The 27,441-nt window shown below is 36.6% G+C and overlaps 1 protein-coding gene across 49 annotated transcripts in view; it reads left to right on the top strand.

The window, feature by feature from the left end:
• Nucleotides 1–27,441, top strand: part of RIMS1 (regulating synaptic membrane exocytosis 1) — a 316,584-nt gene that overhangs the window by 270,426 nt on the left and 18,717 nt on the right. For 35 of the 49 annotated variants that reach the window (XM_039568325.1, XM_039568320.1, XM_039568317.1 and 32 more), the window contains one exon: nt 2,230–2,462. The exons of the other annotated variants lie outside the window; for them this stretch is intronic. In XM_039568325.1, coding sequence (XP_039424259.1) covers nt 2,230–2,462 — 233 coding nt within the window. The remainder of the gene's footprint in view (nt 1–2,229; nt 2,463–27,441) is intronic. 49 annotated transcript variants of the gene reach the window in all.

The following is a 27,441-nucleotide window of genomic DNA, read 5'->3' as shown; positions in this document are numbered from 1 at the left end:
TTCCTGACATATCGATGCATAAACTCAAGAATTGATAGAATTGACCACTCCATGGCTCAAAATGGGAACAAAATAACTACAGAATGCTTTGTGTAGGGGCCATTGTTGGCAATGTAGAAACAGTCACTGAAATCCAATTCCAAGTGCTGTTAGAAACAAATTATCCATGTGGAAAGGAGTTGTCCATGTTGACTCAAAGTAGGAAGTAGGATCCCTCAGAATGAGGCCTGTGTGGTTCTGCCCTCTCCTCGAAACGGTGAAGTGTCTCTTGCTGCAGAGAAGAAACCAGTTAACAGTGTTGCCTTCTATCACCCTAGAGGCCTTTTCTTTGATATTTGTATATATATATGTGGAAGACGGTATTTTTTGAGTTGGTTTGGTTTTGTTGGTTTTTTTTCCAGCTAAAATTCTTCCTAGCATGATTGAATATGTCTGTGTGTACTCTCACATTTATGTGAGAGAGTGCATGCTGGGTGAGAGTGGTGATAAAATACAAAGGAATTCTATACGGAAACATCAAAATACATACTCATGTTTTTGCTTTGCAAACCCAAATGCCAGTCAATACAGTTTCTCTGGGACAGGAGGGAACACGACAGAACCTATTTTAAGCTCAGTGTACCTCGGGTAGTGCACTAAAATGTGTTCTTGAATACTTTAGTGCATCAAGCAGCTTGTACTGTTTGATGGTGGCAGCTGTTTTTTTTATCTGAGCTTAACAGGAGCAGATCCTAAGTGCTGAGGGTAGTTAAAAGCCTATGCAGAGGTTGATACTGGTCTTTCTATTAAGTGTTGTCTATTCAAAGACTTTACTTTTCCAGCTTCATTTTCAAAAGAATACTGTCTATTTTTACGTGCTCTTACCTATGGTCACACATTAGTAACTCTTGGTAAATGCCAGTAAAACAGGGATACACTGTTTTAATTATAGCTTAGGGATACAGTTTTTTATACTTTCCTGGATCTGTCTTGGGACAGGAGTGATTTGAGCTCCAGCAGGGCCCAGATCCATAGAAGTGACGGGATATCATCTCTTCTCCAATTGACCCCTTCATTTCCACCTGGCCTGATTTTCTATCTGTCTGAAACTTGGCATGACATAAAGAAGCCTCTAACCCCACTCTTTCTAATTTTGACTGGGGGAGAGGGAGTGAGGGGTGGATGTGAATGAGGGACAGGAGCAGGCCATTGCATCTGCTGGGAAGGGAACTTGCTGGGAGAGACAGAAGGACTGTTGGTTAACAAATAAATTTGACTTCAAAATACAGAATTACTGAAAAAAAATTCCTGAAATTAGCATGTAGGTCTACTAATCAGCAATACAAGATCAAGGAATTTCCTACATGCCTGGCTGATTTAACAACTGCATCTGAAGTGAGTCCAGCTGCAATTTAAATTTCTGTGTTTCTACAGAGTGACAGCTAACTTTATATTGCCATTAGAGCTAGGGCATTGCTTGGTCATAGCAGTAGGACTGTGTATTAGTGTGTCCTGTGAGTATTTGAGACTGTTTTCTAGACTCTGTGTGTGAACACTTTATCCTGCCTCTATGTACAGGGGCAGAAAAAGGGTCTGTATAGAAACATTCAAATGCAATGCAATAGCTAAAGGAACTCAAACAGAACTGACAGAGCTGTTCATCTTTCTGTCAATCAATGAAGGTTCCAGTGGGTTATTAGGAATTTTGCCTCAAAATTATTTTGCCTTCATGCTGTGATTATTGCCCTTACCTTTAATGAAGTGAGAGAGTGAAGACCTAAAATATACTACATATTACATTATCTCTGTGAAAAGTATGAAAATTTAGATGATGGTATCTTCATTTCTATTTGGTCTTAAGGCTTTGGTGAACAGTACTGATAGATGTATATGTTAAACTACTGGCCTGTGTTAATTTTGTTTGGTTCTAAAATTGCTGTTTTATTTGTTTCTGTATTGTGGGGACATAGACAGGGAAGCTTCAGATAACTTTTAAATGTCTCTCTTTCTGTCGCTCTGAAAAACATGGGAAAGTGTTCATTTTATTTATTTCCCTCAAAGAAGTGGAGAACAAGCAATAGTACTGGAAAGATGTACTGTGAGGGGCATCGAATTAAGCTTTACTTGTGAACCAAATAAATGGAAATGTATCAAGACTTTAAATTAATTTACTGATTAAAAAAAAAAAGGCTTTTGGAAATGCTGTTGCACAGACAAATTAACATGTTTGTTTTTACTTTGTAACTGTAGTACATTTACTCCTAAAATGCAAGGCAGACGGATGGGGACTTCAGGGAGAATCACTAAGAGCACAAGTGTGAGCGGAGAGATATATAAGCTGGAGCACATTGATGGGAGTCAGTCGGACACGGCTGTCGGCATGGTTGGAACAGGTGGGAAGAAAAGGCGTTCCAGCTTTAGTGCCAAAGTGGTTGCCATAGTGTCTCGAAGGAGCAGGAGCACATCTCAACTTAGCCAAACAGGTGAGTGAGACACACTCTTTGGAAACAGGACTCTCACCAAACATGGTTTACCATTATTTCATCTGTGGCACCTGTGTTACATGTGTATGAATATAGACCGCTCAAGAGAGATTTTCCAGCTGTAAATAAATTTCTGAGATACTAATTTTCTTTGATTATTAAACATTTGCAAGAAAAAATATACAAATGCCTTTTAGAATATGTGCCATAGTTGCTTTCTGTCCTGATCAATGAAAAGCGTTGTCTCTTAGAAGCCTTGTTAACAGGTAGGCCAGGAAATGCAGAGAGAGATGTGTAGGTATCAGCAGTGGATAAGTGTTTGGCAAAGACCACTATTTATATGTATAGGAAATTTCTTTAGCAGAAGAGTTGAGTGTGAATGTGGGAACTGAAATCTGAGCAAATGAATGGCAGTTATGCAACTGGGATAAAAGGTTGTACCTGTTGTGGCATAAAATATGTTTTTAAAAACTACCTTTGTTTTCTTAGCTGAGAGTAAATCCAATGCTTTAATTTTTTTTAAGTAACACTGGCAAATTGGGGTCAGTGATTTCAGATAAATTAGATGACAGCATGATGGTTCTTTAGGAACATAAGCCTTCCAACTCTCTATTTCAACTTCAGAAATCTTAAAAGCTTCCTATCAGCATAGCCTCCAGGAACAAAAGCTCATACAAAAAGATACAAAAGGGAAGAAGAATGTTTTACAGTCCCTGTCCTGCTCCTGAACCCCAGTGAAGACTTTTGCTTTTGTCTTCAGTGGGAGCAGGACCTGACCCCAAGGGTTCTTTCTTGCTAAAAGAAGGAAAACAAAGAGGAAAAGCTTCAACCTAGCATAGAATGCACTCATATTTCAGCATTCCTCTCACATAGTCAGGGTATCTAAACTAAGCTAAGTAACAATATTGTTTGTTTGTATCATCAAATATTTCACCCCTTTTCCCTGGTTTTCTTTTATTGCCAGATGAGCAGTAGACTTGATTCTTTCACAATGTAAAGCTTGGTCAGCTTTAACAAAAAGAGTGTTATACTTTTCTACACTACTCATGAATTTTAAGCTAGAAAGTATATAATCATGGAGTTGAACCAAATGATAAATGAAACAGGTCTGTTTTAAGCCCAGAACTGTAATTAATATTGTGTTTCTCAAGAATACACTGTGACTAAGTATGAGACTCGAATATAGATAGTTGCATACAATAAGATGCTATTTTAGATATGTCAGAATCAATGGCGTGCTCTGTAATTAATAAAAAGTGGTGTTGTATTGTAGACAGGATTTCTAGGTTGATGTTTTAGTCCACTTCCTATATATACTTATATTAAGTATTTTACAGAATGGTTTTTGTGGTTTGATCTGGCATTCCTTTCTAGCTCCTAGGTCTCATTGAAATAGGAATTGCTGTGACAGACCAAACCTTTGCTCTATCTTACTCAGTAGTCCAGCTCTCACTGGGAACAAGGACTGTTAGCCCAAAGGGAAGGCACCAGACACAGGATGACTTGCCTTGCAGAAGCCCTGACTCACTCTTGTCAGTGAACTTATTAAATAACTTAAAATCTGAGCTGTGACTTCCAAATATTTCTCAGTATCATCTATTTAAAGCTCAGATTTTTGTGTTCTTCATAGAAAGCTACTATAAATCTCCAAATTTTGCTTGATGTAAATTTCAAAGCAATAGGAATTTTGCAAGGAATGGAACTTCTTGTAATGAAACTCAAAGAGCATATCAAGTATGAAAAATATGGTTATATATTATTCATGATTGTAAAACAGTTCAGAGTTGTATTTACTATGTCTTGTGGTGGCTCAGGCTTAGACTACTATCTGTGGCATAATCAGAGCAAATAAAACGTGTCATTTTTTGTCAGTCACTACTTTTGAATTTTGTCAGAAATCAGTGAATTAACACATTTTTTTAGAACAATATACAAATGAGGCTTGATAGATTTTCCAAATGATGTTGTAGACTAAATACTCATATGCTAAATCATGGACCCACTTCCCTTCTTTCCTTTCTATATTATACAAAATGGGAGGAGAAACCTAAAAATGTCTATTTCATTTTAATGTGTGGTGCAACTTACTAATGTCTCCACTATTGAGAATTAAAGAAAATTTCTGTTATGACAATATAATATAAACTGGGTACTTCTTTAAAATTTATTATGTGAAAATTGGTCCTAATAGCCAAGTTCTGAAGTTTTAGAAGTGATGTGGAGATATATGGGCCTCCAAAAGTGGTGCCAAGTATGAACTTCTGGGACAGATCTTCAGGAACTGAAGGTGTGCTCTTGATGCAGAATATGTATTTTAAAGGAGTATAAGAAATATAAATGTGTAGCCTCCATAGGTTGTTCAGGTTTTGTCCTATGACTTACATGATCAATAAGTAAGGCAAGCATGACACAGGTAGTTATTTGTTTCTGAAAACTCAAAATAAAAGATCAGAAATAAAAAGGCAGATTTTTTTGAAAAGCGTAGGTTCCATGTTTTTATGGAATGAGTAGATCTGAAATTCTAGTTTACTACTGTCTTCAAGCCAATAAAGTTCATTACCATCTCACTTTTTTCACTTGAAGAAATGGTCAAAAAGGGCTGAATTTGACTTTCTGTAGATAATTCTTCCTTTTAGCATACTGCACACGTTTGATGTTACTTAAAAATGAAAGTGGTGTGTATGGAACTGCTGCAAGGTAGCTATTATTTATAAGATTTGCTTTTCTATTCAGTTGAAAAAGGAGTGTGTGTCTGTGTGAGCCTGTGCATACATGTTTGTGTCTGTACATATGGGGCAGATCCACTTGCATGTTGGAGTTAGAAGGACCTGTAATCATTATTTTACACCCCCTGTTCAATGCTATTGGAAAGTATTCAGAATATGTGCCTTATAGATGGTCAGTGAAAGAATTGGTTTCTATTTTTATGTAAATCTGCAATGGAATTATGTATATTTGCTGCACCTTCCTTTTGTTCATGTTTAAGATTTCATAATACTTCTAGTAACTGTTCTGTGAAATCTGTGCTTATTATGTATTTGTTCATTGTGCCCACAAATTGGATAGGTTAGATAGTTCATCAGAAAACGCTTGTAATCTTCTGACAATATTCCTAATAAAAATCCAGCTTTTCTTAGTTATCATAGTAAAAAAGAAGAAAAGGAAAAGGGAAAAAAAAGAAGCAAAACTCCCAAAATGACCACAAGAAATTGAAAATAGCTCCAGGCATACATAAGCATTTAGTTATAATCCAACTTTTCTAGCTTTCTTTGTCAGCCTTATTTTGGAAAATAAATATATACATATATACAGAATAAATATAGAACTGCAAATTTTCTGAATACAGCAACTAAACTTTAAATCACAGGAAAATTATAGGAAACTAGATTAGGATAAGAAATCATCATCTGTTGTCTTGATTTTGTGTTACAACTCTCTATTCCCCTCTACAGAAAATCTTATCTTATAGTTTCCATACCAGTGAGTGACTGAGGCCAGTATTGATCATTCTACATTTTGATTTGGGGTTCTAGGTTTGTTTTGAATGAGACGAAAACTTCTGTAATAGGAAGGAAGAATTTTATTACAGAATTTATACCATATATAGAGACATAATAATGCATTTTAAAGTGGATAGAGGTAATGGGGAGGGGTATCATCAGTAAAATGAGTTCTGGAGAAAAGGAAAACTTCAATCGCAGATAAATAGAAGTATTGCTATCCCTGGACCCCTCTCAGTTCTCCTGGTACATGCAGACAACTGCCTTAAGAAAGGAAAACAATTCCTCCCCTTTGCATTCTATTCCCTGGTCAGCAGATAGTGCTCCAGAAAGATCATCTGTTTGTAGGAGCATACTTTTCTTCTCTTTAAGTGCCAACAATGGCTTGCAACTATTTTGACATAGGTGAGAGTGGAAGAGATGCAGAGAAGGAGAGCTAAGAAGCTTAGAAGAATGGACAGCATTTCTAGTGTGACAGTATACTAATACCAGGTCAATTTTCTACATGAAAATACCTTGCCATGTTTATGGTGTGAACCACAATGAGATTTTTCTTACATAGAACCAAAGTTATTTATTTTCCATCTTCTATTGGTGAAGGTCAATGTCAACAACCTGAAATGAAGCCATGGGCATTAACATTTCAGAGACAGATTACATACCATGAAGCAGAGCTGAAATCAAGTGTTGTCACAAGGTGAAAACAGAATGACAAAAAACCCTTTTCACTTATGTGTATCTCTGGTACTTGGAAGGAATCTTGAAGTGTTTGTCTGCTTCCCTGAGGAAGTAACTTGCAACCTGAGCAAAAATATGTGACAATCTTATAACATATTTCCCTATGTAAAAAATGGAATATCCTGCTAAAGTGTATTTTCTGTAATTTGCCCTATAAAGAAGTGGCTTTCTCTGCGTTCTTTTGAATTAAGCACCAAATTCCCAATTCCAGATTAGATAATGTCATCTAAGTGAGGAGATTGTCACTGAGCAGTGACGTTCTGATAATCGTGCACCCCACAGAATATGGATGTTCCTTTTGCGAGCTCACTGCAGCTTGAAGAACTCTTCTTCATCCAATTGATTGCCCCACGCTTCACCTTCCAAGACTGGTATCAAGAAGGCTTTCTCTCATGGTTGGATGACTGAACTTAAGGTAAAGATTTAGAAAAGAAAACCTCATCCATTGCTTTGCTGATGGAGAATAGGATGGTTCACTGGAGGTGCTTAGTGACTGTTAACAAGCACCTCTATGCTGTGTTAAAAATAACCTCGCTTGGGAAACATGGAAATTCAAGCAAAGCAATGCAACCTTCCAGGCTTAGGGCTGTATCATTTCAGAGTAGACACTGCTATTTAAAAAAAACCACAAAAAACACAAAAGCCCACAAAAACCCCAAACAAACAAAAACAAAACCAACCACAAAGAAACCAGCCAATCAAAAACCAAAACCACAAAACCCTACCCCCCAATTCTGTTAATCTCTTTCTCAGTCTCTTTTTTGGAAATGCCAGTAGGACTATTCTTCTGTCCATCCTTGTAGTAATTTTATGATATAATGAATAATGAATAATTCCTACAGGTCTAGATAATATGGACAGAAAAAGCAGATAATAAATAAGAAATAAAATATACTGGAGGGCAGAGGGCTTTGGGATAAGGATGGGTTGTTCGTTGTCTTTCTTGAGAACATAATTTCTTCTTTCCATAATTCTGTTATTTTTTTACAAGGGTTGTGACAACCTTTTGATGCAGTGGTCAGGTTTTTTTTTTTTTCCTGACATTTCATATTGATTGCTTGATTGATTGAATGACAAGGATGCATTTCTGAGTATGATTCTTGCACCTCATAACATGACTTTATTTTTTTATAACTCTAGTGAAAGAAATTCTGCTTATTTGATAAGAAATGAGTGCTAGACAAAAGTTCAAAGGACTTATTTTATCTAGGATTCAGTAAATCATCTATTATTATTAGACTGGATAGAAAGCATGGGAATCAGTAAGGAATACTGGATGTCAGGAAGAAACTGGTTAGGAGGGAGGCATCAACTGGTTTTATTAAAACAAGCCAGAGAGTGTCTGCTAGTTGAGTTTCTAAGACAAAACCCATGGGCAGATTTTGTTAATATTTTATTGACAGCTAGCATTTATGCTGCTAGAATATGATGATGAAACAGATTTAGTGTCAGTTCCTGGTAATCTAGGGGAAGGATTCTTGGGAATGGTCCTGTGCATGGCCACAAGTTAGACCCGATGATCCTTGTGGGTCCCTTCCAACTCAGCTTAGTCTGTGATTCTATGACTGATGAACTTCAGGATAGAATAGTAGAACTCAGAAAAACTGTGACAATGCAGATTGCAAGTTCATTCCTTTCAGAATGAGTAATGAAAATTTCCAGATTAAAAAAAAGGCACAAGAGTTTTTGAATCTAAAGGACAACACCATCAGAAACTGTGCTATAATAACAAACAGGTATAAATTACTTACAAATAACTTTTATATTTGTGTCAAAATTACAGTAAAGTTTCTCACAGTCAGAACAGAGAGTGAAGTATCTTAAACCTCTCAGAGCATATAGCACAGTAGGGAAACAGTCTTTTTTTCTTGTTGTTTGTTTCTTATCTAGCATAATACCCTTTTGCTGTTTTCATTTTTCTGATATTACTTTTTTGTATTGCTATCTCTTGTTCATCCAAGTGGAATGCTACAAGATATCAGATTTTCTAATGGCAAATTCAGAAAATTTTCTTGGAATTCAGAATTACCATGAGTCTTACCGCTACAGTTACCTCACCAGTTTAACCTGGTCCTCTGTAATTCACATGTTGTTCTCTGTTTTTTCAGAGGAGCATTTCCAAGTACTTGCTTGTGTTGGGCATTTATCTCTGCAAGAATGCTTAGTATGAGCATTGAGCATACTAAACATACTAAGCTCGAGCTCATACACATGAGCTTCCTTACCTACAGATATCTCTGTTTTGTTATCTTTAGTCTGTATGGTTTGAAAATCTTTTCCTTAACTTTACTCTGTGTGTACTTGAAAAGTAACTTTCAGCAGCTTAGCAGAAGTGTAGTGCTCTGTCCTGCAGCTCCCTCATTAGCCTTGTTTGTCTGTTTAGTATTATCTCTGTGTGAGTCTTCCCTATCTGGGTTGTTTTTTTCCCCAGAGCAGGCCCTTAGAGCTTGCTCTGCATAGTTGTGATGATCTATGAGGACAATGGCTCTATTGCACAAAAAGAAGAATGCAGGGAGATGGACATTTAGAAGATTTCTCTTTTCAGCCAATCTAAAAAAAGTCTGTAGTGAGGCTGCAGGGCTGCTCATGGTGCCTTAGGGATGGTGACAGGATCCGGGCTCTGCACCTGACACCCAACAGCAAAGAGCAACCCTTGTCCCAGCAAAACCTCTGAGCCGCTGCTGCACCCGAATGTTTCTGCCGGAAGGGGTGGGGAAGAAGGGGAGGGTGATGAGCAAGTGGATGAAGAATATTGAAAAAAAAAAAAAAGACCTGATTATTTTTGAAAGAAGAACTTTTTGTTCTAGTAATGATACTCAATTCTTTGAAACTGTTGAGTGAATGTAAGCATGTTCTCTATTAGTTACTGTTGCCGTCTTGCTGAGAAATTCACTACCCTTAGTAGAAACAAAGTTCAGTTCCAGATACTCATCTTCCAAAAGATTTCCTAATAAGGGCTAGTATTTTCAAACAAACTCCCACTTCTCTGCTGAGTTAGTGTTACATGTGGTTCTTTTCCTTTCTCCTGAAATGCAAATTGTGACTTTTTCTCCTGTTACATAGTTGCTTGACTTGTACTCAAAAGTATTCCTTCGCTTTTGTATTTGCAGCTTCTCCCCAGATTTTAAAATAGAGATATTACTGCAGCAATAACTGTACTTAGGGCTATTTCCAATTTGTAAGCAGTGTGGGGGTTAGGAGAATTTATAGCTTTCCCAAAGTATAATCTTGATTATGCCTAAACTATGACATGCATGCTTTGTATGATTTCAAAATATGTAAAATGTCTTTAATAAGTGTAGCTTCATTGTTATGTTTATATTGTGTTTTCTTATGAAATGTCTTATAAAAAGGCCTACTTACAGTTCTGACTATATTTAACTGAGCTCTGTTTAAAGAGGATTTTTATTTGTTTTCTTATCTGATTCACACTGTGTTCACAAGCTCCACTTTGTGCAAACATAAACACAGAGTTGAAATAATACCAAAATTATGACAGAAAAAGGAAATAGAGTGTTGCCAAAGGACTACCAAGAGGGAAAAAAAACTGTACTATCTTCACATTAAAAATTTCTATGTAAATGCCTCTCTTTAAGAGGATGTCAATATAAAACTTGTGTTTTATTACTCTTCATATGCTTCTTGCCTGATTAGATCCACAGATTGTGTTCTGGAACTTCTAGAAAGTTTTAGAGTACCTGCAGTCATTCAGAGGAAAACTGTTCTTCCTCTGTGGCACAGGAATTCATTCCTTTCTCACAGGAGAGCAAAGCCCTCTTTGTTTAGAGTCAGATGATTGAGCTTAATTTTGATAAACCTGATTTTTTTTTCCTTTCAAAAGCAGTCCTTTTCTTACTTAACATAAACCTTAATTTTTATTTTTTTTTTAATGAGATAGCCTGTTCAACACACTATTTCAGATACAAGTATCATATCTCTAAATCCATTAGGGCCAAGAAATTATGAGGTTTGGTATCTTTTAAAAAATAAAACTGACTTTGTTAAAAATCTTGAAGGGTTTTTGGGGGGGGGGCTTTTTCTTTTGATTTGGTTTGGGTTTTTTTGTTTGTAGAACATTTTTAAAAATCATACGTTTGATGATAAGGTATTGGTGGGCTGAGTTTAAAAAATGGTGCATTTAGTGAATCCAAAGAAGCATTAGATTTAGAGACATTATTTTAATCTTATTTAGCACTTTTACATGTAAATGTGAAGATGAGCTTTAAGGGTTTTTTCAGCAAATCTTTTTTGGCTAGGGATAGAACTATTAGCAACAGAATTAAAATAAAAAGCAGTAAACCTAACCTAGGGCAAAAACCAGTTGTTTTTAAGAGATTTTCAAGAAAAATAATAATTAAGATAATAATAATAATCATAATAATAATAAAGCTTGCTGCTTTTACTGCAGCTGTGTTAGTGTATTTATAAAAAATGCATATGTATATATAAGGTAGCTAGTAGTCTGCAATACAGATAATGGCCCTTAGATACTCCAAATTCTGTATCATAAGCAATGAAATATGCAGAACTCAGTAAATTTATGGAAAAATATTCATATAACTTAAAAAATATATATATAATTTTTTTGCAATTTATTAAGATGGATGAAAAATTATTTCCAATCTAAAAGTTTATTATTTGATCTTGAAAGGACAAAATTTAGCTTAGGTATTTCCTAAATTATGAATAAATATGAATGACATTTTAAAATAAAATGCTAACAGTATCAGGGCAGGTATCAGTTCACAAAATATTTCAGTGTTGCTGAATCTTTTTTTTTTTTTTTTAATAAAAATTTCAGCTGAAAACTTTCACCCAGCTTTGCAGAACCCTCTGGGTACATAGTCTCTCCAGTAGGAACTCTGCATATAGATAGGAAAGAGTCTGAGTACACCTGAGGTACAGTCTTAAAAGCAACTCCCTTCTCCAGTACTTTTTAGATATCAAGGAGGGAGGTTGGCTTCAGCTGGCTGAGACCCAGGTAACAGGACATGAGTGGACAGATGATAAACAAGGACAGTCACTGGCCTTGGTCCCACATGCATCAGTCAGGCAGTGTTTCTGCTCCCCAGGGCTAGTGGCCAGTCCAGTGTTGACTTTGTTTCCAAGAAGAGAAGGAGCAGCAGTTTAATGTAAACTGTGTGACAAAGGAATTAGATCTCTGACTGTATAACTTTTATTACCCAGAGTACTCTTCATACTTTGGCTGGCATATGAGTTAAATTAACATAAATAATAACCACTTTGGCAAGTCTTAAAATAGAACAAAGACAGAAGAGATGAAAACAAGCACCTCATATTACTTGCTAGTCCAAACTTGCTTCCTAACAACTAGTCTGACACACAAAGAGAAGGGAAAAAGGGGATTGAGATGCCCAATTAATTTCTTCTTCAGTACAAAGCTTGGCTTTTCAGTGGCATCTGCTTGCAGTGCGTGCATAAACGTAGCTGATGAGCAGTGGCTTTTATCCCCTGGGAATGTCTGCTCCCCGTGCCTGTGAATGGCTTTCATCAAAACGTACCAGATGTGATTGCTTTCTCAGCAAATCAGTCAGAGACCAGTGAGCATTTAACAGGTTCATATCTGAATATATCCTTTTAATTTTATGCTGTCTTTTTCTCTGTACATATACTGGTATTTGAAGTATATAAATTAAATTTTGAGTGATTTTTGACCACTCCATTTGACTAGCTAGTTTATTGCATCTGTTAAATTTTCTTCAAATTGCCAAGAAAAGACAAAGAAAAAAACCATCCCAGGAAGTTAGAGATGATGAGATCTCTAAGTCACTGGCACACTGTCAAAGTACAAATATTTTTTATCAACTGTGGTATAGTTTTACCATTTTCATTAGGCTTCGGAATGTTCTGCCAGCTTTTCTTTATTTTGATAAGCAATTTTTAGAAGTGATTTCCATATAACTTCCAAAAAGCAGCCAACAGTGAAAAGTGATGTTTGTTTATATCTGTATTGATTCCTATGTTGTTGTTAGGGGCTGAGTATGTCAGTTATTTGGTATAACTTATTCTGAGTACGGCATAAAAATACTGTGCAATGCTGAAGTTGAACTGCTGTTTTCTTTCATACAAACCTCAATATAGTTACTTAGAGCTCAGCAACAGTATGTGTGGCCTCTGTGTATCCTCAGGTCTGTCTCAGCTTGCTTGAATTTACTGAAATTGGACAATTTGTTTAGATTTTCAGACTAAAGTCTACAAATATTTAACCACAGTGTCATAGAATTAAGACATTCAAAAGGCTAAAAGATTAAACTACAGTATTCATTCAATGAACTGTTGGGGTTTTATCCTCAAAGTTACCCTGAGAATTGCTTTGAAATTCCTTAGTATTTATAGACATACTTGATGCTCACAGATAGACACTCACATATAGTTTACTTCATTTACCCATACAACCATTTTTCATATTGCAAAAATTCTATTTCTGGTGTCTAATCACTTCAAAAGGCTCACTTTGCCAGGAATCTTAGAAATGAGATGTTTTTCTTCTTGGAAGCTCTAGATGTCTGACGGTCCACCAGAAATTCTCTATGTGATGGAAGCTTGACTCTGCTTTAGGTCAAGCCAGGTCAGTGCTAAACCCAGAGGAGGCAGTTGTCTTTCTGCTTTAATTCTGTGATCTGTGAAGCACTAAAGTTTCATGGTTAGATAAGATAGTGTGGCTGCCCAACACAGTTCCTGCCTTTGAAGCTTGGGTTAACTGGGTAACTTCGATTTTATGTGGTGCTTGGAAAATATCAGTGTGAAACACTACTAAAAGTCTGGAGGGGGGGCTGTGTTAGTGGTGGATTTTGTGTCTTTGGGGAAAGAATCAGTGTCTTGGGAATCCATTTTTTTGTGATGATTTCTGTGGTTTCAGACCAGAACTTGTCAGAACCTACCACAAATTATCTTAGCACAGGCACGTGCCAATGGCTTTCCTGTTTACAAAGCAGGTTAAAATATCCAAAAGTTCTTCCAGGCAGGAATCTCAGGGTTGCTGTTTTGATGACTTTTGCTTTCACGTGGCTCTTGGTGGCTTTATTTATAGCTCTGCCATTTGATTAGATTTGCTGGTGTGAAGTGTTCTCTCTCAGAGCATGGCCAGACTTAAACACTGAATTAATTAGGGATAGACGTGACCTAGGATTTATGTACAAAAGTAGATAAGTTTGACCCACTACTCTGTCTTTAAAAGTTTTTCAAATGATCTTCTGCCTGAACAGCTCTTTTCTAGAGTTCATGGTCAGGGCAGGGTGAAGGGATTTCTTTGACAAGGCTCATCTGCTTTCTTCAGTCTGGACTCCAAACATTAACTGGGAAAGATATTCAAGGGGCATGGAAAACAAACTCCAGGTTTTATACACAGTAGGATTGGTTTGCTTTTTGTATAATGGAAGTTCTCCACTGAAGTAGTATTTATTGCTGGGAAAGGAATCATTTACCAGGAAAACATTTTGAGGCAATCAGTTGTCTTTAACTTAGAGGCATACCATTTAAAGACCAGGTTCTTCTGCCTAGGTAGAGGTACTCCACTGCACTGTGAAGGGGTCACTTCAGAAAGGTCACACACAGGATCCAGTCTAGTAACCAATCCCTTTTTCTGGAGTCTTAGTAATGGTCCTTGTGAGGCACAACCACCCCAAGAGCTGGGTTTGAAAGAACTGAGTTGCATTTATATTGCACTTACTTTTCCTTGGATGTTGAAAAATTCACAGCTCTGGCTACACATCACAGCAAGAAGAGAGCTATCATCTCTAGCATGTGTTGGAACAGGCAACTTTAATGTTTTTAGGCAGGGATTATAGTCACAGGGCAGGAGTTAGCTCTTAAGAGTTGAACCTTTGTCATGGACTGGGGAATCCAGGAGAAAAAGTGACTGGGAAAGTGGCATAGAAACTGTGATGAGTTTGAGTAGCAGTTTACAGTTTTCTTTAACAGCATTTACATAGTTACAAATACAGTTTTGTTTATTCTTGCTCAAGAAGTATTTCTATGTTCCATGCCTGTATATGGGCCTTTACCCTATACTATGCTTCATGGGGATAGCTATGTTTATAGCCAACTTGGGAACAACGTCAAGAAATTTTATGGGATCCCCTTTTAGCCAAGGTTCACGCTCTCCCTCACAGTCTGCCTCACAGTAGTTTCTGGTCCAAAGTTTGCCCATGGCCAGAATCCCAGAAGAGTGACTTTTCCCAGTAATCAGCTTCAGATTGTAGCAGGCTACCACAATGCCATTTAAAGGTTACTGATTTGGGCCAGGGGACACTCTGTAAAGGGCAAAAAGCCGCTCTCCAGTCTTAGTGTTTATGGTCCAGAGACAACTCTTTCTGTGCAAGTGCTGGTGACTGAATATTTGACATCACGGATTTTCAATTTTTAATTTAAAAAATAAAAAACCCAAGGTTGCATCTAGAAAGACCTGAGCACAAATCTTTCAGCCAGTAATTCCCACTGCTTTGCTCTTCAAGGAACCCCATGAGTCCATGTCTCTCACATTGTGTTTTCCTCAATAGACTACATGGTACAGCTGTACTTCAGGAGCTGGAGAGGGATTGTGGGATATAGAACATGAACCCTGTCCCTGACAACTAGAAAGGCACCATTTTTCAAAGAAGTGGACCAGGAGCTGTAGTTACAAAGGGCGGGATTAGTCCAAACAAGTATAGGTGTCCACAATGTAGCTGTCAGTTCATCGCTTCAGGCTTTCTTTCTAGCCAGCAGAGAGAAATGTTCACTTCTACCCATGGCTTATCCATCCTCAAGTAAAAATAGTAAAAATAGTAAAAATAGTAACAACTAACTTCCCCCTAAAATGTCTGGGTTTCTGTAAATATTCTAAGAGGAGTCTGGCATGACTAGCTCCAGTACAACATCTATAGACATTTGAAATTCAGTGAGTTGAGTCCTACTTAGCCTATGCCCAGCCCCCTTTATTTCTGCTCCCAGCCCTTTCCTTGGTCCCCCTCAGAAACAAGGGCTTTCAGCTGCCCCAATCCTTCATATCCTGTAGCTGAATCCTTCACGGTTTTCTGTTGCCCATCTTGCATGGAGGAGAGGCACAGGGTGGAGTTGTCTGGATAGAGGAGGTCTTACTTAAGAAATAACCACCTCTGAGCTACATAAAGTAGCAACTTTATGGTTCTTGCAGCTCTATGTGCAAGAAGCAAACTGTGTCACAGCACCAGGCTTGAACCTGATATTGCTGGGTGATAGCAAAGTTTAAATTACAAGTGCAAGAGTGCCTTTGGCACACTTATTTTCCATAGGTACAACTGTCTTAAGATTTCTGATTCTATTTTCATAAGTCAGATAATGATCTTGCTGAGATGCAGTAATTCTCTGCCTCGTAAGTGGTTTCTCTCATTTGCTGTGCTGATTGCTCGTCATCCGTAAGATGTAAAGTCAGTTTTCTAAGACTCTGTGTGAATGCTAATCAAGAGGCAGTTATATGTGTGTCTGTTTTATATTTTTGTATCAATTGTTTGCATGAAAGGAACCATGAATATGTTTATGTTAAAGAAAGTGAGGTTGTCAGCCTGAGAAGTAGTGAATGATCTTTAATGGATAATCTTTAAGTCCATTGGTTAATTGTTTTGAATGTGATCAAATGTCTGGTGGTCTCCTTAAATATCCTACTTTTTCTGATGAGCAAATGTCATCATCAAAACTAATACTATGTAATTGCTATGAATCTTTCCAGTAACAAAAACTGAATAACCATGTAGATGGAAATGATACAGTGAATTGTAAATTTATTGTAACTTGAATTAGTTGTGCTCTCAGTACAAGTGTCACGGTCCAAGCCTTTCATACATCGTCATCGGTCAAGTAGAATATGTAATAACAGCACCGTCCTGTGATACAATGTTTTTGATGAAAATGTAAGTACTTTAATAATATTCTCTTTTTTGTGTACCATTAATAAAAATATTACTTTTTTCTAGGATATGGTACTGCCAGTTTCTGCATGCTGGGAATATAATAATGCTCTTAGTCTTCAAAGGGCAACTGGGGAGCACAGCAAGCTGCAGTGTGCTGTCACTCACCCAGTGCTGCCCTGTGGCTGGTGCTGGTGCACTGAGCAGTAAATAGGTCTTACCTGGGGGTTGTGTGTCAGTGCTTTTGTTGATACTATGCTTTCTTAGTATTGTTTAAATACTCCTTTTTGCTTATGGTTTCAAATAGTCTGTGGTTAAAAGAGCAAAAAGTATTTGGACAGCATGAAGTTTAATCGAGTTCAAAGTGAGGAAGAGAAACAGTGAGGCAAATCAAATGTCCAGCTGGATCAGTGGTTGATCCCATAAGAAGGGAGGCTGAATGATGATAGAGGAGACTGAGAGGGGATCTCATCAATACATTCTTTGAATATCTCACAGATGTCAAGCAAGGGGTAATGGCCATAAACTAAAACATAAGGAGTCCCACCTCAACATGAGGAAGAACTTTACATTGAAAGTGGCAGAGCACTGAACAAGCTGCCCAGGGAGGTTGTGGAGTCTCCCTCTCTGGAGACATTCAAAACCCACTGGATGTGTTCCTGTGTAACCTGCTTCAGGTGACCCTGCCTTGGCAGGGGCATTGGACTGGATGATCTCCAGAGGTAACTTCCAACCCCAACCATGCTGTGATTCTGTGATGTCAATTTAGTGTGACAAATATGACATCTCCTGACTTTCTTCTCATGTTTTACTCTTTATCTGTGTTCATGTGGTGCCCATGACTACAATATTGATAGTACTTGTGACAGAAGCCATACACCATAGATAAGTAGGATCATCAGTTTTTGTAAAAGAACTATGAATGAAATGAAGTTGCAAAATTGAGAAGCGAACATTGATGCTTTGCATTGCAACATTCCTTTTTCACTTAAAGAGCTTCCCACAGGCATGCCAGTCAACATGTTACATGCACAGGTAGTTTTTCTTTATGCATAAGAATGGTCTCTCTTGTTGGGATATTCTTATTTTTAATAAATCAATTGCTCTTGAGAGTTTGATGCTTAAAATCCCATTTATTTCAAGGCTTAAGAATTTGGTAGCCCAGTAAGACTGTTCTGTAGAATAAATGGATGAACTTTTGCAGATTTCTTTTTCTGTTGTCCAAAGTTTTCTATTCTCTTAGAGTTGTAGAAGCAGTATAGCAGTCATTTTGCAATCCCAACTGGAGCAAGAACTGCTACGGCTACTATGTAAACATGTACTGTTGAACTTCATAGTGCAATTTATTTTATGTGCTCTTAATTTATGTTCTGACTTTTATAGTTCATGTCAGACCTCTTTAAAGTAGTGATGGTTCTTTGTTCTTTGCATTGTTGGCAGCCATAGACCTTAAAGCAATTTACAAAGGAACGGTAAGTGCCATTGTCCCATTTTATTGAGGAGCAAACTCCAGGACTGCAAGTGACCCACTGAAAATCTCACAGTCTGCAGAAGAGCCAAGACTTCCGAAAAAGCTTGCAACTGTAACTGAGAGTTTAAAGATATTTGTACTGTTTGTTTACCTAGGAACATGTGATAGGAGAAACAATAATCTCAGTAATATAGTGTGCATGCATGTCTGTAACCACTTGTATGTAATCTTTAGACAGGGGTATTGTTTTAAGGAAATAGTCTGTGGGACATTAAATTTCCATACTTTAAAGCGCGTCTCTATATATCAGTTGCATGTTAAACATGTTTAATAATGTTTACAATATAAAGCAGGACAGTGTTAGCTTTCTTGAAATGGGAATCTGTGACTGAAAGCAAATTTTTGATGCCTAAACCACATGCTAAGGGAGGACTCACCTCTGTGCTGCTGGGGTATAATGTGGGTTGTGCATACAATTATTCTCGGTTTCATTTAGCATCTTCATTTCTTGTGTCCCAGTAAGAATGTTTCCATTTGGGGGATTTTAATTAATTACTCTTTGAAGGTTACTTGCTTTGAGGGTAAATACCATCGATCACTCTCTGCAGCGTAAAGTTAGCTAAATGAGCAAGTAGTGGTACCGGATTAGTTGACGTATTTTAGTGATATTAGAGAAGGTATGTTGACCACAAGCTGAGTCAGGACCTGACTGTAAGAAGATCCCTAAAATCTTTTAAGCTGGGAACTCGGTTGAACTGTGAAGAAATGCATAGGATATGTGAACAGCTCATTAATTAAATTAAAGCAGATTCATCCATCACTGGGTTGCCTTGCAAATGTGTATGTTTATACTCACATCCCTTTGAATGTTCTTTTAGCTCATGTTTTGTACTTCAGAACATAGCATGGTGACATCTGTTATTCTACTTGATGGCACAGTGCTGAACTCTGTAACAAAACATTTTTATTCCAATTACTAGTTTTTTTACCAAAATAATAGATTATCACTTTCAAAATTATCTTATAAAATACCTGAAAATACTGCGGTTACCTGCCTTGCTGAATAGGAAGGTGGTATGATAAGAGATCACTTAAGTGTACACAAGATGTTCTTCTTTCTCTTTGTAATTTTGAAGAAAAGCAGACCAGAATGTCACCATGATTCTGGGTTGGTGCTTTATTTATCATTGTGTTGTTGGAGTGAATGGACTAGAACATAATATAAACTCACAGATTGGGAGTTATATTAAAAACATATAACTGTTTTATATAAATCATAGCCCAGTAGCATATATTTCAAATTTTCGGGCACCATTGTGCTGGAACAGGAGTTTATAGGCAAGTTAACTTTGGTTTCTAAGGTTCATTCTTTTCCTCACTGTCGAAACAAAAATTGTCGCATTACAAATGTATTGGAATTTTATTTAAATGTGATGCATTAAGTATCCTCATGATGGTGAGGTCCAGTCCTATGTATGCTTCACAGGGAATAGCCCCATGGAGATGAACTTGGAGCTGGTGAAAATTCTGCATGTTTTTGTGAATGTGTAAGACAAAAACACCCCCACTTCTCCTGGATATAGGGGGAAAGAAAATATTCAACAACACCATGCACTTCGGATTTGTGTAGCCCAAAATTCCTTTGAGGATAACAGAAAAATCTATAGAGAAGTTAAGGCCTTTGAAAAAGTTTTGGTCTTCATTGGGCATCTTCCTCTTTCCCAAGATGGCATTACACATAATGCAGTCTTCAGAGAAAGACCACCACTGGACAAGGGTTAGAAAGATTGATTTTACTTAAACATTTCAATGGAAAAGAACATAAATTATTCTAAGAATTTTTCTGACTATATATTGGAAGCTCTTGACTTGAGAGAAATGCTTTCAATTTTCCTCTAGAATATGTTCTTGCCAAAAATGAAATACATATATTAGAAGCTGAGGAAAATAGGAGATACCATGAATAAAAATATTCTTGTGAAAACAGTATGCAATCAGGCACATTGTATGAAAGTATTATTAAGTAAAATAAATTTTAGATTTGAGTCATTTTTCAGGGACATTGGCTCCTGTTACCACGGAAATGCACTTCAAAACTCACTTCAAAAGAAAGTGGAGATTGTCTTCATTACCTGTCTTCAGCGCTGTCTCACTAATAGGGAGAATCTTGTGTTTGCAGACTCTTTTTCAAAAATATTCTCCTTCTAATACCTGACATACTAGTTTTGATACTTTTCATAGCCTAAAGAGTGTGTGTTTAATAACATATAATCATGGTGATTTAAAGGCTGGGGAATAGTTATTATAATATCTATGTATGATACTCAAGTTTATTCAAAGTCACTTCTACATTGTACTTATTCTGGCAGTAGAAGTTTCTTTTAATTTATCAAGGAGCTTCACAAACTTTGTTTTATGGTATTTGCGTGCTCTCAATGTCATCTTTCATTGTGATTTTATTAGAAGTTGCCTGCCAATTGGCTAATTGTATTATGTCCATCCAGAACTTACTTAAGTCAGGAGGGTAGTAATACCAGCTTTATATAAATAAGCTAGGGTTTATGCATATTTTATGATTTGTTGTTTTATCTCAAATCGTCTGTCAGATTCTGTTGTACTCACGGAGTTTTAAAATCTTATCTATTATAGAGGTTATAATAATAAAACTGCATGTTTCCTTAAACAGTATTTCCTAATAATAAAGCAAGACTGTGTTATGATCTTAAATATTAACTTATGTGATTTTGATTTATTTTGTACATGGGAATTTTTTTTTTCTGTGCATATATTGTGTTTAATCCTTATTTTGACAGCATCTTACCTGTGTGGAATTTATGTGTCTTACTTTTGCCTGCTATTTAACTGGCCATTGCTATTTTTATACCAACCTGCACTCAATAGCAGCTATCCTCTCACACTTCAAACACACCCAAAAAGAACCACTCTCATTAATGATCACAATAATCCTAAGCAGCAAATAGAGCTTTATCTGTCAGTTCCAAGAAAAAATACTATCTGAAATAATTTGTTTAATATAGAGATAATAAGAGATTAATGCGTCTGTTCCAAAGAGCCTGACCTTCAAACCGTTAGCTCTGCAAGATTCAAGCACCATGGTATAATCCTGCTATGAAAGGCAAGTTTGTTTTACTTTTGTATTTTATGATCTTCATCCATGAGCTAATATATATTGAAATCCCTGGAAAGATGTAGTACTGCTTGCCTTGAGTTACAGCGTCTAAAATTACTGTAAAATGCTAGTTTTGTTTAACAAGTAGTAAGCCTAGGACCATGGAAATATGGTTTGTTTACTGTATTTTAATTTTGTTCCATGTACTCTGGGGAGCCATCTTTTTATATGCTATCCAGAAGTAAGTTGAGAATTTGGAATCTGTGGTTCAGACTGGCTGATTGATTATTGCAGATTTTCATGTTTGTTATTATGATGTGGATTTGAAAATTTCACTTCGTACAGAGCTGTGCAATTTTCGGCTGTACTTTCTCATTTTCTTTGGTGCCGATGTTGATGTGCAAGTTTTGTTTTCCAGATTATCATTAAATGGTTGTCATTTCTTCATCTGTGATAGGTTTGTTAGTGCCCTCTATATCAATACAGCAGGAAAATTTAATGCTTAATCTTAGTGTCTGTTTTTGAATAATACGTAGAGAGGAAAATGGCCTGTTAAATAGTTTGGAAGTAGTGAAATTAGCTTTGTATTGTATTTTTTGTTACTAGAATACATGCAACAACATTTCTGGATATTGTATTAGTTCAAGACATTGAACTAATGTACCTTTGATCCTTAAACATAGTAGTATTCATGCACAGTTGCATTAAAAACTGTATTTCACATAACCCTCTGTTTTCGTTGGCACAGCAGTTTGGAAGTGTTTTCACTTCAGAAATAACTAGAAGTTTGGGATGGAGTCAGTTTTTTCTGTAGAGGTAGGCTGTATTAGCACCACTTCTTTTTTTTTCCCCATCTCATTCTGCCTTGTGTTTGAAAGGGCTTTAAAATTTTGTAAATGCTCACTGTCTGCTTATATTTCTTGGTTGTAATTCAGATGCTCTCATATTATTTTATAATATATGGCTAATTCTCCATTGTGGTTATATTTCTCTTAGCTTTTTATCATGTTTGTAACAGATTAATTATATGATAAATCTATTATAAAACAAGCCAACAGTCACAATAATAAAATCTTGCTTTATAATAAAAGTTTAGTGTAATTTACCAGGGAAGTCACAGACCAACACTTCATGTATTGGTGCAGTTTTTGTCTTGTGTCTGTTGACTGTTGTCTCATTTGTGTAACCTTTTGGAAAGCCAAGTGCTTCCTTGCTAAGTAAGGTTTGTAACCAAGAGAGGAGAGCTGGGGAGGATGAGAAACGAGCAGCCATAGGGACCTGCAAAAGTAACATGCAATTGTCTTTGATGGCAAAATGCAAGGTGTTGCAGAAAATCCTGCTGTCTCACATTGCTCCCTGCCTTGCCCAGATACCAAAAGCAATACTGATGCTGTGACAGGTTTTTTGGGCTGATGTCTGTCTGTGGCACAGTTGAAATTTTATATCTTGTCATTAGAGTTTTCCTCAGAGTGTATTTGATAATGGACATAAACCAGCAATACTGGATGCAAACCTTAGGATTTCATAGCAGACTTATGCTGGAGTTATGCTTGGGAAGTTTGGCTGAACGATCTGTCTCTAAACCAGGTCTTTGTGTGCAGTTGTCCACTTTAAATAATATAAACACAAAGGGAGCAATTATATCTTACAGTTATGCAGTGTTTACCTAGCACAGATCCTCTGCCCAAGTCCGTAGGTGTTTTTACCCACAGACGGCTGTAACTAATGCAAACCAGTCTGAGTGTAATGCCACAAGCAGCTCTTTGAAAACGGAAACATTAAGTGACTGTCTTGCTCACTACCTACCTGTCTTAACTACTACTGTCAACAAACAGCTGTTTCAAAAGATAAATTTTGCACCAGGACCACTATTAGCTGGATTTGAACTCTAGCTGACCAAAAGAAGGAGCCTCTCCTGAGTTTTTAGCCTCCCTTCTGGAAGTTATTACCTGGGCTGACATCAAAGGTGAGAGGTATGTCATCACAACCTAGCTGGCTTGGAACTTTAGATAGTTACATGTTCAAAGAAATTCAAAAGCAAACATTAGCACAGGTACTTTGGCTGAAAAAAGAGCATGGTTATAGTTTATTGTAGCTGAAACTTCAGTGGGATCACTGATGGGGATACAAGGGACAGCAGTGCAAACATGGTTGCAAAAATAACATGCAAAATTTTGTCTAAATTTGTAGAAAGTTTAAATAAAAGTTTGTTTGAGGTGTGGTACTTTGGAAGCTGCCAAGAAAAAATTACTTTGTAGAGAGTTTGAGGTTCATATTTCTGGATTCAGTGGTGGAAGAACAAGCCAAGTTTTTGCTCAGCCTTTGTGTTACACATCCAGAAGAGTAAGTCAAACAGTTTTAATCCTGGAAAGGGGATTTGGCCTTACAAATAAGAAATATTTTGAATGATTTTTCCTGGGACTAGGAGAAGGAACATAAAGGAGGAAAGGTTGTGACTGAAAGGGCTTTCTAAGAGGCTATAGAGCCATGGAACTCGCCCTCTGTGTTTTTTATTTCAACTTTAAACCTCCATTGAGTTTCCCTAAGCAAGAACCTGGGTGGGAGGGAACTTCTGTACACTTGACACAAGTGCAGTACTTTGTGTAAAACTGCTCAAGGTGGCAGGCACAAGCTGAAGACAGGTCTTGGGAGAGTGACATGCACACATTAGCAGCTACCAGCATCAGCATTTCATTCCTACCATGGCACTGTACTGAGATAAATCTTTCCATTTAATTGTATTTGGGTTTTTTTAATTTAACACACATCATGACAGAATTACATACTATCCAGCTATGTATTTTTCAAAAAGGCAATGTCACCCTCTTTCTGGTTTTCTAAGCATCATTTCAAAATTTATCAAGAAGAGAAAAATTACTTCAACTATTGCACTAAATAGGAAATCTGTGCCTAAGCAATGAAAATACGTGGACATTTCTGCACAGGAGTGACATGGAGTCACATACTGCATCACTGCTGGGGAGGATTTTGAGTTTGTCACCTCTATAGTATTTGCAATCATAAATCCTGTTATATGTTTATTAGCTGAAATGAACAGTTCAACTTGTGGCATTTTTCTCCTTAATTATTTTATGATACTTTAAATAATTAGAACTTTACCATAGCTTGAAGATCTACAGAACTGTATTGGGCACGTTTCAATTTTTTTTCTCATTATAATTCTGTTTGAAATAGTTCTCTTCTTTTGGCTTGACAAATGCTGAATAATTTCCTTTCTCCTTTCTGTCTCTAATCACCCTGAGAAGGCATGTTGGTTCCTACAATTTTGCATGCCAAGTCAATAAAGGTGTGTTAAATTAACTGATTCTTAACCACTTGCAAAATGAAAGTAAATTACATTTTTAGAATAGAGTATTAGAGAAATGAAACAATTTGACAAAGAAACAAATATTGCAAAATCTGTTTCCTCAAAAGGAAGTATAAAGATGAAAGGAGTAATTAAAAAAAGAAATTCTGTTCTCAGAATGCACATGATCATTTCAGTCAGTGAAACTTTTTTAACTCTGCTGTGCTCAAGTCCCTCTAAGACAGTAACATCATTTAAACTTTTCTGTTGCATAACTGTAACTTAGTATTTAATGCTAATTTGATGTTTTATCAGGATTGCAGAGTTTCAGGTGGTTTTGTACAAAAATTCATGCAAAATGAGTAAAAATCACCAGGACAGACAAATGTGATTCTGGATTTATCTGACTCCTCATCACGTTTTGACCACCAGAATTAAAAAAATACATCGGCCAAGGTTGCTAAGAATATTTTGGGCTCTTCTCTGCTTGCACATAACTAGAAAATACATTACTGACTGAATTTTTTTTAACCTTTCAGCAATATATTATGAAGTACTAGCTGGCAGGTAGTTCAGTACTTTTTTCACTGCAAGGCCCTGTAACGTAATCACAGTTGTAAAAGGAACCTGTGAGTGAAGCAACTTGATCATTCCTCGCAATGCTGCTGTGCCAAGTGGTTACAGGATAACAAAGGAGAGACAATACCAGGACTCCAAAGGTTTATTCTACCCAGGAACAGCACAAGTTATTTAAACAAAGGTGAAGCTGCTTTAGGTGCTGGCTGCTTGCTAAGGATTATATTATAGCCAGTGTTTAATTTTGCTTAAGCCAAAGGTAAGCCTGTATTTTCTGTGTTTTACTGTGGTGAGCCTGTTCGTGAGTCTTGCTTTAGCAATGTATGATGGTCTGGAGTTATAACTAATGCTACAGTCACTAAAGAAAAACCGAAGTTGGTATGATACTACGTTGATCTAATACATTAGAAATTATATCTTAAAGGCAGGTTAGTAATAATTTTAAAGGGAAATGTGATATCCACCTGGGAACTTCTGGTAGTGGTAAAATAAAACCTAGAGAGCTTGAAAGTTGCAGTTCGGAGCAAATCAAACTACTGAAAAGGTAAAAGCATTTTCAGATTGTTTCACTGATTGGTAATTGAGATGAAAAGGAAGGGACTGTTTCTGAAGCTGTAATGTCTCCTAATTACTATGCTGTGAAATTAAATTAGGGTTAAGCTATTATTCAGAAACTTGTCAACTGTACAAAAAGGCATTTAACAGCTTTTTACTGGAAGATACTCTAGCACTTAGTGGTTTTGTCAGTGTTTCAATTTACAGGTGTTTTGGAGGTTGTTAAAATAATTAGTCTTTGGGCTGCCACCATGCACAACACACAGTTCTCAGGAAACTTTTTGAACATGCACAATAACAGTGAATTTCTTTATTAGTTATGCTTTATAAATTGTCCTATTGGTGGTATCATCTTGTAAAATACTGTCTTTTAGTAATAATGCTGTCATGTTATGTTTTTAATAAAAAATGCTGAACTATTTGTAATTGTGCAGATTTACTGAAAAAGTCAAATTTACTAAAATTGTTATGGCTGCCTGGAACCACAAAAGACATCAAGTTACTTAAATATGTATAAATTCCTAATGAGATGAAATGTTGGTTTAGTTTATCTGAAAAATCTCTATTTTTTCTGCATTGCATTTCATTTTCCCCTGCTGTATTAACGGCAAGCTGTGTCCCAGCATCCTGCCCTTGGATAAATTTTATCTCTATACCATATGTCAGTTCTCTGAGAGGGCTTGGCTGGTTACAAGAAATGTAATATAGGGCTGTGTTTTTTGTAAAAATGTTACTGTTGAAGTGCTAACAGCTCTTCTGAGCATCTTACTTCGTTGTGTCTTGCATTCCCCTCCCGTCTAACAAAAAAGCCAAGAGTATATGAGAAAGTGAGTGCTTGATATTTTATAAACTGTTTATATAGTAGATATTTTGTTGGAAACATGGCTTTTTTTGTTTTACTAATTGAATTTTATTGAAATAGGCTTTAGGAGTTGAAGAACATTACCAGGTTCACTGACATATTCTGCTTTTATATGGCTCTTTGCATATGTGTGAAGAAGATAATTAAGATGCTTTCATTTCTGTATATTTATAAAGTGTGCTTAGCACAGTCCCAGCAGTAGAAACTCATTGCTATACATCATCTTTGATTGCCTCATTTTGGCTGACAGACAGTGGCTCTTTTCTCTTCATTGCAAGTATGTGGACAGAACAATTAATCTTCATAAAGTAATTTGAGAAGCCATAACTGATCTTTTTCTGACCAGATATCCTTGCTTTACCTTAAGATACATGTGTCCTGGTTAAACACAGGTTTTCTTCTCTGACGTGAAAAAATCATAAGTATCAGAATAAACATATAAAACACATGCTTGTTTCTATTTTTCTTTTTTTTTTCAGTGAATTTGTCTAAGACATCTAAAGGAGATACAGTTTGTAAAAGCAGTTGCTTAAGGTTTTGAGACCACTGTCAGGTAGTAAACAATGGCCTGATTTTCCACTTCTTGTTTGCTTTTGTTTTGAGCATGGACCTTTTCCTGTCATTTGCTCTCAAAGTGCTACTTCAGTTTCATGCAAATAACTAGGAGCTGTTGGATAAGTAATGCTACTTTGAAATCTAAAACTGTTGAGTCTGAGTCTGCAAGTTTGATTTTCAGTGAAAAATACAGTCAAAAGGTGAGATTCTGCTGTACACTGTCTAAAATGCCATCAAAGCATTAATACAACCATTGACAACAATTCAGTGAAGTCTCCTTTTGTTAGGATTGGTGCTTTTTGTTCCTTTGCTCTACGTATGTCAGAAAAATATATCGTGTATATTAAGGGACTAATTGCATTATCTTTTATGTATTATCTGAAAGTATTTAGTGAGAGTGA

Source organism: Corvus cornix, chromosome 3, assembly GCF_000738735.6.
Source record: "Corvus cornix cornix isolate S_Up_H32 chromosome 3, ASM73873v5, whole genome shotgun sequence".
NCBI lineage: Eukaryota > Metazoa > Chordata > Aves > Passeriformes > Corvidae > Corvus > Corvus cornix.
Note: the sequence above shows the minus strand (reverse complement) of the source record. Positions and strands in the feature narration are given on the sequence as shown.